Source organism: Platichthys flesus, chromosome 10, assembly GCF_949316205.1.
Source record: "Platichthys flesus chromosome 10, fPlaFle2.1, whole genome shotgun sequence".
NCBI lineage: Eukaryota > Metazoa > Chordata > Actinopteri > Pleuronectiformes > Pleuronectidae > Platichthys > Platichthys flesus.
In genome coordinates this window covers 11491003-11508554 of record NC_084954.1, presented here as the reverse complement: position 1 = coordinate 11508554, position 17552 = coordinate 11491003, and the positions used below count along the sequence as shown (strand labels likewise).

Below are 17552 nucleotides of genomic sequence, written 5' to 3'. Positions count from 1 at the left end.
ATAGAGTGATGCAGATTTCGTTGAAAGGGATCTATTGGCAGAAATCAAATATAAAATAATCCTAGCAATGGTTTCACTGGTGTTTTATGCAGCAGTAACACTGTGCAACCAGCTCTGCACCTGGTAAAACTACATGCACCACCACTATCGACTCTCACCTTAACAGTCTCAACTGTGCCAATATTCACTGTGCTATATTCTTTATAAAACAAATTCTGTGTCGTATATACCGGTTTAATCACATTTATATTTTTATATATATTGTTGTATATTTAGTTTATATTCCTTCACTTAAGTACTGCATGTTACTTATGTGATGTCTTCTGCTGCTGTAACATTGCAAAGTTCCCCATTGCGGGACTACTAAAGGACTTATTTTCTTAACTTATCTTATCTTCATTTCATGAATTGTTTTCTTTACCCTAGAATGGACCCTTTGGATTGAAATACTTATAGTTACATCAGGCGCGGGTCTACTATATGGAGGCTGACATGTTTATTTACTGTAGCCCAGACAGAACAACCTAAACACCTTTGAGTTTTTATAACAACTGTAGGCTGACATAGGTTCTCTCTCATGTTTGGTGGGGGTATTCAGATGCAACATGCAACTTCACCACTAGATGTCACTAAATTTTGAACATATGTATGCAACATCGAAAAAATGTAGGTTTTAGAGCATTTTGGCTTAAATATACCCAAGACATGGCCTCAAGGTGAATAGATGGAGACCATGCTGAGACCATGCTGTCATATCATACTTTATTGGTAAACAAATACTGAAAAATAGATATACTCAGTAATGCAAATGTTCTATGTAAAAGGCAATAAATACAACATTTGTTTCAGGTCCAGACCTTAGTAGACTGATTAAAGGCCCTAACCCAGGGTCACTTTACACCATAGACTGATAAAGATCGACCACGCGTCTCCACTACCATTATCCAGAAAGGAAGCCAAAATATATTGGATGCATACGTAACCGTCTGGCTCATTTAAAACATAAATGTGTAAATATGTACTATAACCATGCCAACATCTTCATTTGTATATTTATATATTTTGTATTGTATCTATTGTTGCTGAACTTGATGTTCTCTTTCAATCTCCATCATTAATTTGATTCTGTGATTGACTTTAATATTGTATTTGTTCTTTGGAAACACATGGCAGTGTCATGCCAATAAAGGTTATTAAACTGAAAAAAATGAGAGAGAGCGAGAAAGAGAGAGAGAGAGAGAGAGAGAGAGAGAGAGAGAGAGTTAGACATAGTGAGACAGACAGAGTGAGACAGACATAGTGAGAAAGACAGACAGATAGAGAGAGCCCGGGGTAGATAGCGAGAGAGAGAGACAGACAGATAGACAGACAGACAGACAGACAGACAGACAGACAGACAGCGTGATACAGATAGAGAGAGATAGAGAGAGAGAGAGCGAGAAAGAGAGAGCGAGAGAAAGGGGTTCCCCTGTGCGTCATTTCGCACAGAACAGACATTGGTATTTCATGTGTGAAGCCGCGGACATCAACGAGGAAGTAGAGCAAAGCAGCGTCGGAACAACAACATAAAGTCTGAACTCTGTCAAAGTGACATGATCAGATTTAAAGGCTGGAGCGTCTGAAGAGTTGCACTTCTTGCTGTGCGCCCGCACGGTGGATCCAGCTCTCCAATGCCCAAAGAGTGCAGGAGAAAGACTTCCAAGGACTCCGGGCTCCCAGGGACTGGAATAAACGAGGTTCCCCGCTCAGAGCGAAGAACTGCCGCCGCGAAGTCCCCGCAGCTCTGCGATGATCTCCTCCACAGAGCCGCTCAAATCTCACCCTCGTCCGCAACCGGTGCGCCGACGACTCCAGTGATGGATCAGAGCCGGGTACCGCAGGTCACCATCACTCCGGAGGGAGGCGGCTGCTCCCGGGAGATGCGGCAGGAGGACTGGGACGACGAGGTGGTTCGTAACTTGCGGAGGAAGCTGTCCAACTCCTCCATCTCCTCCACGGGCTCCTCTGCCGTGGAGTCCGAAGATGACTTACTGAGTGACAACGAGAGCAAAAGCAAAGGCATCATCGCTCTGGAGCATCTGCCGGACACTGGAGAGGTGAGTGAGCAACCTACAGACAATGATCTGGTTACTGTGGACATTGATAAGTGGTTTACAAGCGCATAAATCCACTGCAGTTTGTGGTAGCCTGTTTTATAACATGTAAAATACAACTCTCTTTGTCCCCTGCTGTCATATACAGCCATGCATGACTAGGTCAACCACAGAAAAAGTCTATATCCTGGCACAAACACACCACCACGCTTGACCTCCCCCGTGTGCAACTTTGCAAATCAGCATCCTTTATAGAATTACAGTAAAGAGCTGATGTTTCAAAAAGAAGAAACAACAGCCAGCAGAGTATACTTCCTCTCAGGAGACCTCTAGGATCTGTTTGACTGCAGAGAGAAGAGACATTTACAGGCTGATGATACTTTTCAATTCAATTCAGTTCAGTTTTATTCATATAGTGAAAAATCACAATATTACAGAGAGGCAAAAGTTCCCACAACAAGCAAACACATATAGGTGACTGTGGAGAGGAAAACCAACCTCTCAGAGGGGAGAGAGGCCGGGAACAGTTGTGTAACTCAGATTTAAGTTTGGTCTGACTGGTTAATCCAATGGAAATATCATAATGTTTGAGTAGTGTCAGATCCGGATCCTGCAGCTCCGGAGTCAGAGCTACCTGCAGAATGCTTTCTTAAAGTGAGCTCTTGGGAAGGATATTCCATAGCGAGTAAATCACTTTATTATTACAGCATATTTTTTTGTATCTGTCCCTTGATTATATGTGTTGTTTAAGACAAGGAAAGATATGAGTTATTTGAGTTCATGTAAAACAGACGGACTAAACAGCCTTTGAGATCCCTGCCAACGAGCAAGCAGGAAGATCGCCAGGAAATGTGATTGTCCCCATTGAAATCATGTTACGTCTCCTCATGTTTAATGGCTTATCAAAACCTCTCACAATCACCTTAATGATCCCGCGGTGTGTGAACTGAAACCAACACGGTGTGTATTGCTGCTGAAAAGCCAGATCCCCTTTGTTGTGTGTCGAGCGTCTGGAATGCCTCTGACACAGTTGTGCTTTTATTACAGCTAGTTTTATCTATTGTCCACGACTTGACTTCCCATTGCACACGTTGAAGATAAAAACATCGCTGCTTACGCGATTTATTTTTTATACGAGTCTTTCTCTGTGGCCTATATTAAACCACCTTTGTTTTTTTATTTTGCTGATGTCTCTCCTGCAAATGACACACATTAATGTGCTTGAATCGCATGTGTTGCATGTTAAATGTCAGATCAACAAGTCGTTAAATGTTCATGTTTTGGCACTGAAAGCCCTGACCTTAAACACAGAGTGTGCGTCCCGCCCTCAGCACACGGCCCAGTGGAGAAGCATTGGCCTTTAGTTCAATAAACGCTGAGGCTGCTATTTGTTTGCCTTTGACATTCTTGGCTGATACAGTTTTACTCTTGTCCCGATGAGTCGCTCGGTCCCATTGAACACGCTCGCGCACACACTGTGTTGTCATGTGCCTTTCAGAGGCATCAATTCAGATTTTCTACGTTTAGAGTTGAACAGAACAGCACATAGAGTTCTGCAGCTTTTACACAGTCATCGTCCGTCCATGTGAGCTGTAGAGAAGTTGAGTGTGATCATAGTGAGTCACCTCCATGCTTCAGCCTCTTTACTCTACAACACAATCTGCTTTTTGTCTCAACTGTCATCACATCACCGAGACTCAGGTTCAGACTTCATTGTGTGTGTGTGTCTGTGTGTTTTATGTTTCTACAACTTCTCCTTCCCGTCTCCATACAAGGTCTGTAGCTGTCACTCTGTTTGAAAAAAACTGCAAAACACATTGTCTGTTAGGCCTGTGTGTTCATAATGTGTGTGTGTCACGTTTGTGTTACCTCTTTAGGACATTTTCCAGCATGAACACTGACCTTTTCAGGACCAGTAGACCTCAAGCTTGGTCGTAATGATGCAACACATAATTTCAGTGGTCCTGGTTAATGTTTAGGAGTAAGATGTGAATTATGGTGAGGGTAAGGTTGTAGGATTGGGCATGAATTTTTTCATGGTGAATGTTAGGGTTAGGGTTAAGAGGGTAAGGGATAAGGTTTCAGAGAGGTAGTTCATAATGAATAGAAGTCAATGCAAAGTCAATGAAAAGTCCGGCTGTACAAACACTGGTGTGTGTGTTTGTGTGTATGTGTGTGTGTGTGTGTGTGTGTGTGTGTGTGTGTGTGTGTCAGAGCTCTTTCGGGCATAGAAACTCAAAATGGAAAGATGTTGATTGTTCCACATCTGAAAATAGGCACTTTTCTGTGCTCTTGCCCATTCAACCCCCACACACTCACCCACACATACACCCACGCACACACAAATATGTCAGCACAGGCTAACATGTCACTTTAATAATGTTTTTCGTGGTCAGGAGCTAATGTCAGCCTTGACTGTTGACATTTAACAAAGAACCACTTCAGGAAGTATGAAACATTTCTTTATCAGTCCCTTTTTCAGGCCTTTATGGTTTATAATACAGATCGAACCTGAGTGAACATTCTGAAGAGAGTTTAAATGTAAAACACAACAGAGCAGAGTGAAAACAGACAGAGGCAGCTGGACAAACTGGCTCATCACAGCAGTGAGATATATGTGAAAACCAGTGTGTCACACACACCACAGGCCCGGTGTTGGAAATGAGGCATCTGAAAACAAGTACTGACACCTTGCCTATGGTCCTAATCAGCGTATGCTAAGTTGCGTGAGTCAATCAAACTTAAGTTTGAGTAATACTTGAGTATTCATTCAAGTACTTTCAAGTAGGTGTTTTCTGAAAATTGAAAAGAGCATATTTAAATGTAATTTAACTAGTGTCTCCCCCCCCCAAGGAAATCATAGATAGATAGAACCAGCATTATATTTTTTTTTTTTTGACTTTTTTGACAATTGACTTACAGCAACTCAGATTTATCTTATGATTCTGTAGACGCCTGTTGTTCTATATGATGGGAACCAGTGAATGAATACCTAAGCAAAGCATTTGAAAACCACTTCCACCGCTGCAGCTTTTGATACACTCCCTATGTTACATAAGTCAACTTTTAGCAAACCTGTTATGTCAAGTCCTGACTTGACAGTGAAACCAGTATGTGTTATCAGTTCAAACTCATCAAGGCTGGCTAGGGGAGCAGGGTCTGAAGAGCATGACATTTCCAAATCAGGCTTTGTGTGGAATATAAATATTGTCCAGAGGGCTTCAGGGTCATTGTATGCACATCACAACTCAAGGGTTTGAAAGGGCGGTGTAGGGATACCAGAAATGTACACAAACTTGTCCTTTAATGGCAAATGCACCATGCACTTCATTATGTAACTGTCCAAAAGTCAACAAGAATAACAATCCAATTATTAGCTTCTCTAATTAAATAGTGAAGATGATTCAAAAGAGATGTGCAATACATAAATTCATATAGATTGCCTTCATGTACAATATGGGAGAACCCATTAACAACTGCTGGAGGGAAGACTCCAGCAATATCTATCATCTAAGAATGATAGATATTTGGGACTCAGAGATTTCAGCAGTATTTACATTAGAAATCTGTATTGGAAAAATGTATGTCACGGTATCTTAGCCCCAGATAAAAATATGGATAATAAACAAAACCGGATTGTAACAAATACAGGTACAGTACACAAACTTTATAAACTTTTATTACTCTCATTCTGCAATGACATAGATAAAATCAAATCCCAGTGGGAACTTGATCGGGGAAACACCTACCACTGGGGCTCCATTATAAGACGCACATATCATCTCTCAAAATGCATTTGAAACAAACTTATACAGTTGAGTATTTAATACAGAGCATATATGACCCCACAGAAGGTGAACAAAATGAATCCTAATACACTGGATTATGTTGGCACGTTCGTGGTGGGATCACTGACATATATGTTATTGCACTTCCTAGAAGTATGGGAGTTAACAATATGCAGAGTTCTATAATAAATGAAGACGTATCCCCAGAGGTATGCTGGGAAATTAAATGAATGGTTTACATTCCTATCTGTAAAAAGAATCCTAATTATGAACTGGAGAGTGACAAATGCTAATTAAATAATCGGCTGAATGACCTCATAGAACAGAACAGCCACAGCCCTGCAGGACTATTACAGAGACCATGATTTACAAGGGCCATGGAGAATACATCAATACGAGACATTTAGTATAAGGCTCTGTTTTATTTTGATAATAGATCAAATAGATATACACCCTGTAGGTAGAGCAGAGAAGCACTGTTATGAAGGACTGACTGATGCAGTTTACTCCAAGCAAATAACTATGTTTCATTTGACTGTATATATTTTGTGTGTAACATCTTTGTGTTGTACAGTTGTGATGAGTGTATCTGTTCTTTGTCTTGTCTATTTGCGAACAAAATGTCAAGAAAAAAAACAACCTCAGAGCTCAGATCTTAGTTTCCATCCTCTCTCACTCTGTGGATAATGCATTTCAGTTCAACATGAATCCAGACGCCTGTTTATTTCTGTGACAATGTGATCAGGCACAAAAAACAGTGTGTGTCTGCATTAAATGACGAGCAAGACAAGACAAGACTTGCAGCTATGAGGCAAATGTTGGTTTTGTGATAGTGCGATACCTTCATAACGTGATAGGGTCAGTAAACACAAGCACTAAGTGAAGCATATCACTTGACATTTAAGAGAGGCCGGGCTGACCACTGCAGAGTTCTGCTATTAGTGAGCCATGTGAACTGTGAGACGCTCGAGTGTTTCACTAACACGAGAGTCCCTCTTTCATTTCCCCTTTCGCTCTGAGCACACAAAGTGACATGATGTGACCAAGGCCTGAAGTTGGGATTTAAGTACGTGTACGTTCTTAGTTTTCCTGTCAGTGCTGAAGAGTTATTTTTTCCCTTCCTTATATTGATTAGAAATGTAGAAATGTCGGCGTTAACGTTGTGTGGGGAGATCTGGTCATCTCTCTCGGGGGGAATAAAATAGACCGTCTCCTGGAAGTGAGAAGCACCACTGTGTCTGTGAAATCTGCAAGCTGTCACAGTGTGTCCCTCAGTGTTTGTGTGTGTGTGTGTGGTGAGTCCTGAGAGACAAAAAGAAGGTGAAACCCGGGATAGCAGGAGATGAGCCCTTAAACAAACAACCATAACAAATAAAAATAGAAACTTTATTAAAAGGTCCTGACCCAAACCCCAATAGATATGCAAAATTGAAAGCTATCGCTGTGAAAGGCTGGCAGACCAGCAACCCGATTGCAATATACCTGCATGCTAATGTGTAGTGTGGGTGTAAGAGTGAGTGGGATGTGAGAGGCCAACCACATGGCTGGTGTTTATTTGGTATTAAAACCTTTCCCCTTAAATATATAATAATTTTATCAAAGATGACAAGTGCAAGATGTTTCCTCTTCAACCTTAAATTATCTGTAGCTGAAAATTCACACCCCTGATGATAAATAGCCGGTTTAGGGGGATTTACTATGCGAATCAAATTGTGAGTCCATCGCCACAACAGACTGGAGATGCTGAATAGAGATCTAGAGAGCAGATATGAGTTTCTACCGAAATGGCATTTAACTGACCCAGCTCGTAGGCAGTGGAAAACCAAAAGGGCCTGGCATCAGATATACTGGCTCATACTGCTTATGTGATCGGATTTCTACCCAGTCGCTGTATTCAAGACCAAAGTCAGCAAGTTTGGCAAGTTCTTGCTGATATCAGGTCGTCGATGTGAACAAGGACACACTAACCTCAAACTATCGCTCGATTCACAATTGTATTCTGATCTGTTGTAATCTTTTTTCCATCTGTTTTCTCGTGTCTTCTCCAGAGCAAGCCGTGGGGGAAGTTAAAGGCAATCGTTCAATGGCCGTTCAGCGTGAGCCAGAGGAAAAAACTGAACTGGGTTCAGCTCGCTGGGCATAAAGGTATGACCTGTGAAGATTGTATCACAGACTACCCAGACCATCAGACACTGTGTGTGACACTGTGGGTCCTCCACGGTAAAAATCTGATATCCTCGCCGCCTCCACTGTCAGTATGTGGTGTGCAAGCTTAGACTGGTTTCTTTTTAGTATTGTGTCATTTTTGGTGTGTGGGAACTCTATGATAAAAAAAAAAATGGGAGTATATGAGGTCACCACATCCAGGATGGGGGATTAGAACAGACACAGCAGTTGCCAAATGTGCACTTTAACATTCCCATACACAGGTACTGTAAGTACTGTATTTCCGTTGAGTTATATTCAGAGGCCGTATATCTTAAATGCCTGTTCTTCCTGCTTGGGAAAGTTGGAATGTTGTTCTGTGTCTGACTCCAGGTAACTTCAAAGCAGCAGATGAGGGCTCGATTCTGAAGAAGTTCTCAGAAAACGAGAAGCAGTGTTTTGAGAAGCTGCGGGACGACGCGCTGCTCCCTTTCGTTCCTGCTTACCATGGCATCGTGCAGAAAGACGGGGAGTCTTTCCTCCGTATGACCGACCTGCTGGCAAACTTTGAACATCCCAATGTCATGGATTGTAAGATGGGAGTCAGGTAAGGGAGTAAGATTTCATTTATGTACAAGTAGCAGATATTTTGTCATTATTTCTTTTACTTTTAATTAAATAAAAGCAACAAAACTTGTACCATAGTGATGTTTGTTTTAATCTCATTTCTGCCAATTTAAGAAGATAATGCCATGTCATTTTTCTATAGTCGTGTGTTTTTATGTTAGTTAATCGTGTTGTGTTGAAATAGATGAATGAGATCAGCGCAGTATGGGGACAGTACGTGCTGCCTGAAGCATTTTTGCTCTACAAGGGAACACCTGCTGTAACTGCAGGCTATATGCTTGGCTTCCTGCCACAATGGGCGTAGTGCCTTGCTGAATTGTGTGCATAAGCACAAATACACACACACACATACACACACACACGCATACACTCACGCACACACAAAAAAACACACACACACACACACACACACACACCTGCAGGGTTGGACACCTAAGCTTACGCAAAACAAACAGACACGGGTTAGCACATACGGGTTTTATTTAATGTAAACTCAATATTTCGGTGTGTTTGTGTTATCAAGGCTTCACATATGCCATATTTACATGCTCAGGGTGTCCCTGGAGACTCCCCTTTGTCGAAGATTCTCAACCACAAAGTTGCAAAACCGCTTACTTGCAAAAAGTCACACTCAGACTTTTAGAGTTAAACGCTGCACGCTGGAGTCTCCTCTCAGCTTCCCTCCACAGCACAGAGGAAGTGTGGCTGACAAACTGAAACTGAAATCCACATCTGTTTGCACATGATCACCTGGTACGAATGCGACAAGAGTAAATGTGTTGCTGCACATAGCTGTGCAGTTCTGTAATGGCATTTTAAGGCATTTTTGCAGCAGTCTTCACTTTTGTGTGAGAGAATAATATTATAAATATGCTAATATCAGCAACATATTCATTTATTTCTTACATTATTCAAAATAATTAATGGATTCTTGAAGAGTGTGTGAAATGTGGTGCCGATCCACATAAAAATTCAAATGTGGCTTTATTAGCAAACTGTTGGACATGTACAGAAATGTATCAGCCATCTTCCTTCTTAATAACTTGGTTATACAAACCCTTAAAGTAAATAGTAGTGGTATTAAATAATGGTAGTGTGTAAACAAACGGCTCCTGCACCTCAAGGATTATTCTTTCCTGCTGTTTCAGGACGTACTTGGAGGAGGAGCTTGTTCGAGCACGGGAGCGGCCCAAGCCGAGGGAGGACCTGTACAAGAAGATGGTGGAGGTGGACAGCGGAGGGCCGACTCCCCAGGAGCACGCCCAACGAGGTGTCACCAAGCCACGCTACATGCAATGGAGAGAGACCATGAGCTCCACCAACACCCTGGGCTTCAGGATCGAAGGGATCAAGGTAGAGGGAGTGATACGTCCATATATTATTATCATGATTAACATTAACAGGTTAATCATAGTGCTCAAGGAAGCTGGCTCATGGTGAGAGGATTTCTGGGGTGAATTTCCAAACCAGCCTGGAGATGACTAAATAAGAGCACGTGTCTATAGTTTTGTGAATGCTGTGTGTGCATTAAACATTAAGGATGAATTAAAGCTAGTTATAATAAATCTAAACATAATGTATCATAGTGCCTAACATACAAGGAACGAGAGGGACACTATTAGAGAACAATCCTCCACCAAGGCTGATGACATGTTAAAGAAATTAAAAGAAAATAGCCCCTTGATCCTCTCGATTAATCCAGATCTGCTCTGGAGATTGAACAGGTTCTTACTCAGGTCACGCCCCACAACTCTACTCACTTCCACCGAATTTGATTCAGTAGTTTCTGAGTAATCCTGCCAAATCCTCTAATACGAAAGGCATTGAATACAATAGAAGGGCACATACCTCCGCCAAGGCTGATTGGGAACCAAAATTACATTGACATGTTGTGGCAAGTCCCCTGCCACTGTGGAGACTTCCAACACCAGCCAGACGACAGGCGCTCACCGGCACCAGACTCTCAATCCCAGAGATCGACACTTCAGACATAAACTCAGTACCTTAAACATGAATCTGCCCTCGGCACATCTTCTCACTGGGCCGTCTCATTACAGTGTTCCGTGGCAGCTCAGCCCTCTGTCTTCTCCCTGTCATCTGTCTCTATTCGTTTGTGGCAACTCTCTCGCTGCCACAGATAAAGCAGGGGAGCGATTGTCTAACTGGAGTCAGCTGTACTGAACCCTCCTGCTGAAGCCTGAGCCACCTCAACACCAGGCCCCTCACACACGAATAACACCCGTAAACACAATAAACAATAAACAAAGACAAAATATGAACTGAATAAAGGTCACGTTTCTAAATAGACCTATTTTGCTTCACAAAATCCAGATCACTATCTAGATCCACACTAAATTCCTCTTGTCCACAGACGTTAGCATCCTATAGATGTCAGATTTTTTTCATAAAGAAAGAAATTCAATGGAGAAAAATATGGAGGAGAATGACCTTTGTCACAAGGTTAGGATCCAGTCACACATATACGCAAATGTTTAAATGGGGAGTGAAGTGCTTTGGTTCCTGTGGCGAGGTGAATCACGGTGTGGCTTCGCGTTGGTGAACTTTGACCCGCTATATTTGCATTGGCCAATATTTTCAATTGTGTGACCGCGCCCTTAAAGAATGCTGCCCCGCCCGTAATCCTGAGATTTTCCACCTTGCCAACCAAGTCAGCTGCTCCTTATCAGCTCTTCTACTATCAACCGCTACCAGCACCCTGACTCTGCTGTCTGCCTGCTTCTGCTGTCAAGCTCAGTGTCAAGTTTTGACTCTTCCTACACGTCATTATGTTCTAGTTTTCAGGGACTGTTTCATTTCTTTTCATTCTTAAATTGAGGCTTTTCTCTCTCTTTAGAAATGTGACGGTACATGTCAAACTGACTTCAAGAAAACCAGATCGAAGCAGGACGTCATCCATGTGTTCGCCGACTTTGTTGGCGGGAATGTTAACGTCATGGTACGTGCACATATATATCATATCTACACACATGTAATGACTACAAGATATGCTTAGCTATGCATGTACAGTACTGACAGCATCAGACATTCAACACCTCAAAAACTACAAACACCCATATATAAATATTTTTGTACACCCAGTCCTTACACATCATTCAATGATAAATGAAAACAACCTTCACAGTGTTTGAACTGCGAGAGCAAGCCACAGAGTAAACTAATCCACAAAGCACAAAGTAAATATTCACGCTGTGGTTCTGTTTAAGTTTTCTGTCATGCTGGGGTTTCCCAAATATACACTGTGCCTACACCCAGGTTAATATTTTATGAAACGCCCTAACTATTGTTTTCTTGAAATACAGAAGTCTTACCTGAGCAGACTGACGGAGATCCGGCAGGCCCTAAAGACATCAGAGTTTTTCAGACGTCACGAGGTGCTGATTCTTCTGAAGACGAATGATAAATTAAAGAAGAACAAACAAGCACATCAATATGTGATCTCATATGAGTCTGAAATATATTGTATATCAACTGAATCTACACGGGATGGCAGAGGCATACAACTGCAGGGCATTATTTGTAGTTTATCAAATAAACTGGTAACGATTCAATGTTGCATAAAGAGATAAAGTCATTCATTATTCAAGTTTATCCTTTGTCAACTGTCTGTATTGTGGATAACATGGAACAGTAGAAAGAAATGCAAATGTTAATGAATAATAAACCCTCCGTCTTGTTCACAGGTCATTGGCAGCTCTCTCCTCTTCATCCATGACCACAAGGGCAATGCACAGGTCTGGATTATTGACTTTGGAAAGACCACAGCTTTGCCAGAGGGCCAGATGTTAAACCACGATATTCCCTGGAAGGAAGGCAACCGTGAGGACGGTTACCTGTGGGGGCTGGAGAACCTCATCCACACACTGGAGACTGTGAGCCTCAGGGGGAACGGTGACCAAACCTGTGGCTCAGTTACCAAAGAAAATAACCAGATGGTAGAAACAGATGGCCTGTGACCTTTGACTTATGAACGCATGCAAAGAACTCAAACTATTTTAATGGCCACCAAATAGAGAACACCCCCCCCCCCCCCTAATACCTTTAGGGGGGGTTTCAACATATGTCGATATTAATTGAGGTCTCTGTATGAGGTATGTTAAACGATTACGATGAGCTCCTGCAGTAATCCAAGGATCTGGCTTTAACCAGTTCAGGTAATAGGGGACCATATTGGGCACTGAAAGGTTTGGTACTAACACTGACAAAAAAAGACACTGAACTGAGAGGAGCCCGAGAATTTGTCGCTAGTTTGTGCAAATGAACTGACACTAATTCAGCTTCCTGTAACGTGAGCAGAGGTGAAAGTGAAGCATTTTTATGACTTTCAGTTAGAGAGATGGAATGTTGCTTCAGTCAAGGTAAAACTCAGAAAATTATATCAAGGAGTAAATCACAAACTCAGGGACACCTCGGATCATAGATTGTATTATTAAGATGGCCGGCATGTCCCAACTTTCTCCCACTATTCAGAAATGAAGCCAAAATATCCCAGTTACTTTTTAAGTTAAGTTCATGTCCCTAACATGGATAAGGTGAGTATGGCTTCACGTTCTGGGAGCTGTAACGTTGTCCATCTTTATATAAAGTCTAGGATTTATACTGTCAACCTTCATGTTACAAACCTGGGTGTGATATCAAAGCACAATTTATTTTCTGTAGAGACTGGGTCATAGCTCGTATAATCATACAACTACAACATTATAACACATTGTCAGTATAAGAGTGTATTATCAGTGTCACTGTTTTGTTCAACTGTTGTGTATTCAATTGTAATTGATTGCCTATCAATTCATATTTCTGTTATTGATTTTATTCATGTAATCAAACTTTGTGTTGCTGCAGATACAGATGTTGCACTGTTTGTAACAGCCCATTTTATTTGTTTATCGGTATAATAGAAGAAGTGTGCAAATTAAATTAATGGAAATATACACAGAATGAAAAGGGACATTATTAGATATTTAAAATGTTCAATATTAGTCGGGACTGAGATTGCACATGTAACTGTTACCAGTACAAAACTGTGTTAAATAATGAAACTTACACAGTTGAGATAAATATATGATGATTTATTTGGGGCACATTAAGGTAAAAGATTGAAGTGTGAAAGACCGTATATTGCATAGAATGACTTTGCACTGTTGGTTGAGGTTTAACACAGTTGGCTACTTAAACAATAAAGAAAGGAATCCACACAGCAATACACTGTTAGCAAGAGGTGCTTGTAAAATAAATTCCACTGAAATCAATATTCGTTGTTGTTGCAGAAATTTCTCACTAGATAACAAACCAAATATAGGGTTAGGAAATCGATGGCAGCCAGGTAAGTGAACATTTCTGAATATGTTATTTTCAAGTGGACCGTTGAGCAACTGTGATAACAATTCACTTGTCTCAGCAAGCCGGAACATTAAAAAAAAAAACATTATATAAGCTAATGAAACCCTTATATGCTGTAAATGTAACCATTCATTCAACGTTGTAAAAAATAATCTATCAACATGTTTAAGCTAAAAAAAAGACACATACTAGAGAACAACTTAATAAATCGATAAAATAAGAATAACTTGTCAATATAAATACAGAACAGAGACTGAGATACCTGCAGCAGCATGTTTGGTATTTCAGAACTGAACACCTCCCCCTGCTGAGTAAAACAACCGCAGCAGCAGATGCAGTGTCGTGTTCAGAATGGCAGTGATTAACTACGGGTACAGATTCATCACAAACAATAAATGAATACAAATGTCAAATCAATGACAAAATGGCTACAAATGCAACAGGTTAGTCCAGTGTAAGGAAGTGGGTACAAAAATAGCGATAACGTTATTTTCACAGCTGCATGGTCATCATCAAACTCTATATGTTTGTACATTTATGAAACATCAATACAAGGAAAAAAATCAAATCAAAATAATCAAGATTGATGTAGTTTTTGAAAAACAAACAAATATATAGGTCATCGGCAATTTACCACAGTTGCCTGCCAGCCTGTAAAACTCACGAGTCAACATGTGACACCATGTTTATTTTAGTTGTTTAAAATCGTGAGGTTTTAGACGCTCAACTTGTTTTTAATTTCCTTTTTGTACAGAATGAAAAAATGTATAACGTCTTAAATAATGCATCTTAAACAGGTGCTGGTAGGTATTTAATAACTGGTTACATTCGTTTCCTCTTGTTAACTGGTTCCCCCATAGCCAGCGTTCAGTTAGCTTAGCTTAGCACAAAGACCAAAAACAGGGGGAAGCCGTTAGCCTGGCCTGCTAGCCTTTAAAGCTTGCTAATAAAATTTGCAACAAATCAAAACACCAAACTTGTTCCTAATTTATTTTTTTTAGAGATTGAAACAAATGTGTAACGTGCAAATGAATGTGTCTGAAAAACTTGCTGGTAGGTATTTTTTAACCTTGTTTCCAGTCGCTAGCTTGGCAAAGAGGCTGCTGGTTGTACCTTCATATTTACAGTACTGGCATGATCTTCTCACCAACACGACCTGTGAGACTGAATGAAAGAAGGAAACAGGCAACGACAGCAAGCTGTGAGGGCCAAGCCAGCGTCGCTCACAGCATCGATCGGGAAGGCATCCAGACGTTCCACAAAGCAGTAAGGAGGCCACGAACGTCTACAATCACATTACTAAAATTACATCTCGGGCAACGTGAAAACAAACCCAGCCATCTCCATGACAACTGAGCAAACTCAACTTAACTGGAAATCCGAGAGATGAGGCCAGCAGCTTTGAAAACACCTCTGGAGTGGACATTGTGTCGACAGCTTTGGTTTCAAAGATCATGAATTCACCTCCAGGCACAGGTTTGTTGAAAAAACGGACAATTACAGGAAACATGTTATTGCAGTAGCTTTGGGATCATCTGTCTTCATATTATTTGGGATGAAAGCAAATCAGATTCTCGTTACTAGCACTACAACTTCCTGTACGCATGAATGACAATACAAATTAAACAAAATCCTAACTCCATACTTCCTATTCTACAAAAGCTATGTCTAATTTGAGATGAAAACAATCCCCTCCCAAATGGCTGATGTATTTTTTGGCTTGTTTTTGTTAATATACATCTGAATACAACACATTTTTACATAATACTTTAACATATACGGTTGCCAAAGCTGTTGTAACAAAGAATATAGCAAATAAAAACACAGGAGTCCGACTAAGACAGTCTTCACCAACAATGTGGAGAAAGTGTGGGTCTGTGTGTCATCCAGTGTTTGAGCTTCAGTGTTCAGCTACCAGTGTATCAGAGGCAAAGAAAAAAAGTCAGGCACTGGCTCTAATCATCACAGTGCAGTTGAGTGTTTGTGTGTGTGTAAGCGTTTGTGTGTGTTTTCCAGCATTCCAGGAGCTCTGAGGATTCGCTGTGCCGTTTCCTCGTGGTCATGTTTTCTGTTCCAGAAATCCAGAGCTTTACTTTTAGTGTGTGAGAGATGGGGCTCCTGGTGAAATTGTAGCTTAATGAAAATCCAGATCCCTGTTATTGTGAGCAGTTTCTCAGATTGGGGTAACGCTGAGGTCTTCGGACAGAGAGAAACCTGAGTCACGGTCACGTGTGGGTTTCTCAGCTTTGGTGTGTCTCCTCACGTCCTCGTGGCCATAGCTGGCGTGACGCTTCAGCAGCAGTTTGGGCACACAAGAGGAGGGGGCATGGAGGCTAAACGTCAGTCCCAGGCTGGTCCCTGAGGAGACACTCGGGGCAGAGCTGGTGTTTGCGATGGCTTCTGAGGCTTTGGGTATAACCAGGGGCAGGCTCTCTGCCTCATAGCTTTGCTCGTCATAGGCATAATTGACATTACCACATGGGAAACTCTGGAGCTTAGCCAGGTCCATGCCGGCTTTCATGGTCCCACCTGCTGGGGTCTTATTTGAGGATGAACTCTGGGCAACTTGGGGCTGGCAAGAAGGGGATGAAGTTGAGGAAGTGCAGAGGCTGGTAGGGCTGAGCTGGGAGCTGCTGGTGCTGTCGCACTCAGCCTCGTTGCTCTCTGAAGCTGGGCTGCAGGAGGTGTTGGTGGACGCGGAGCTGGAGAGTGGCATGGACTGAGTATGAGCCAGTGTTTTCTTCCCTCTTAAGTTTTCCAAAACCCAGGAGCTGTATGTGGGGTTCCACAGGTTCTTGGTCTTGTTCTTCAGCCTCTGGCTCCCTGAAGAGGAGCTGTTCCTGGAACAAGGTCGGTGGTGCGGAGGCTCAGGGTGGAGCCAGTGGCTTCCTGCTGCTGCTGCTGCTGACAAACCAGGGGCAGGAACAGGCTCAGCCCAGGACGGCTGCAGCGCCTCCCGGTATGATGTCACCTCCTGGTGGACAGGTTGGATTCTCTGGAGGAGTAGACGAGGTTTGGTTGGCTGTGGTGGGAGGGGAGTTGGGCCTAGGCCCAGAGAGGAGAGCCCCAGCTGGGAGGGGGTATCCTGGGTAACAGGGTGGGACGCGAGGAGCGGTGTGAGGCTGCTGGAGGTGAGGTCAGAGGGACGGATTATTTTGCCGATATCATCGTCTGTGTTGGGGCCATATTCCACTGGCAGGGGTGTGTTGATCACGTCTGGGTCCTGATAAAGTAAATTTCATGAAATGAAAATGATGAGGATTACAAGGCAGGCAAATAAGAAGAAAATAAATATGGAAGAAAAAAATCTATTTGAAAAATGTATTATGATATAATTATTAATTAAGTTAATGTGATGTAAAGACCAGGATACCTGAGTGCAGTAGTTGATTCTCTCCAGGATAGTGGAAAAGTTTGGTCGGTGTTCAGGAACGTGCTGCCAACACTGGGTCATGATCCGATAGCTGAACAGAAACCCACAAAACCCACATATTGTTAACATGTATGTTATAAAGACTGTAATACAGTTGGACAAATGGTT

At 41.9% G+C, this 17552-nt stretch overlaps 2 protein-coding genes across 2 annotated transcripts in view; one reads left to right on the top strand and one right to left on the bottom strand.

Moving 5' to 3' along the window:
• The first annotated feature begins 1268 nt into the window (after window positions 1-1268).
• On the top strand, window positions 1269-13920 carry itpka (inositol-trisphosphate 3-kinase A). Its single transcript, XM_062397192.1, has 7 exons — window positions 1269-2096; window positions 7930-8026; window positions 8420-8633; window positions 9802-10006; window positions 11508-11609; window positions 11974-12045; window positions 12355-13920. The coding sequence occupies exons 1-7, from the start codon at window positions 1671-1673 to the stop codon at window positions 12625-12627; spliced, it is 1389 nt and encodes a 462-aa protein (XP_062253176.1). The 5' UTR covers window positions 1269-1670; the 3' UTR covers window positions 12628-13920.
• Window positions 13698-17552, bottom strand: part of ltk (leukocyte receptor tyrosine kinase) — a 53509-nt gene continuing 49654 nt past the window's right edge. The window contains exons 28-29 of the mRNA XM_062397194.1: window positions 17385-17475; window positions 13698-17234 (exon numbers count right to left, since the gene is read on the bottom strand). Of these exons, the coding sequence (XP_062253178.1) occupies window positions 16185-17234; window positions 17385-17475 (1141 nt within the window). The 3' untranslated portion in view covers window positions 13698-16184. The remainder of the gene's footprint in view (window positions 17235-17384; window positions 17476-17552) is intronic.

Bases quoted from the DNA above. Each gene is read 5' to 3' on its own strand.
- itpka (XM_062397192.1), top strand. From the start codon at position 1,671: ATGCCCAAAGAGTGCAGGAGAAAGACTTCCAAGGACTCCGGGCTCCCA. The intron at 2,097-7,929 runs GTGAGTGAGCAA...TGTCTTCTCCAG, and splicing joins ATCTGCCGGACACTGGAGAG to AGCAAGCCGTGGGGGAAGTT. The intron at 12,046-12,354 runs GTGCTGATTCTT...TCTTGTTCACAG, and splicing joins AGTTTTTCAGACGTCACGAG to GTCATTGGCAGCTCTCTCCT.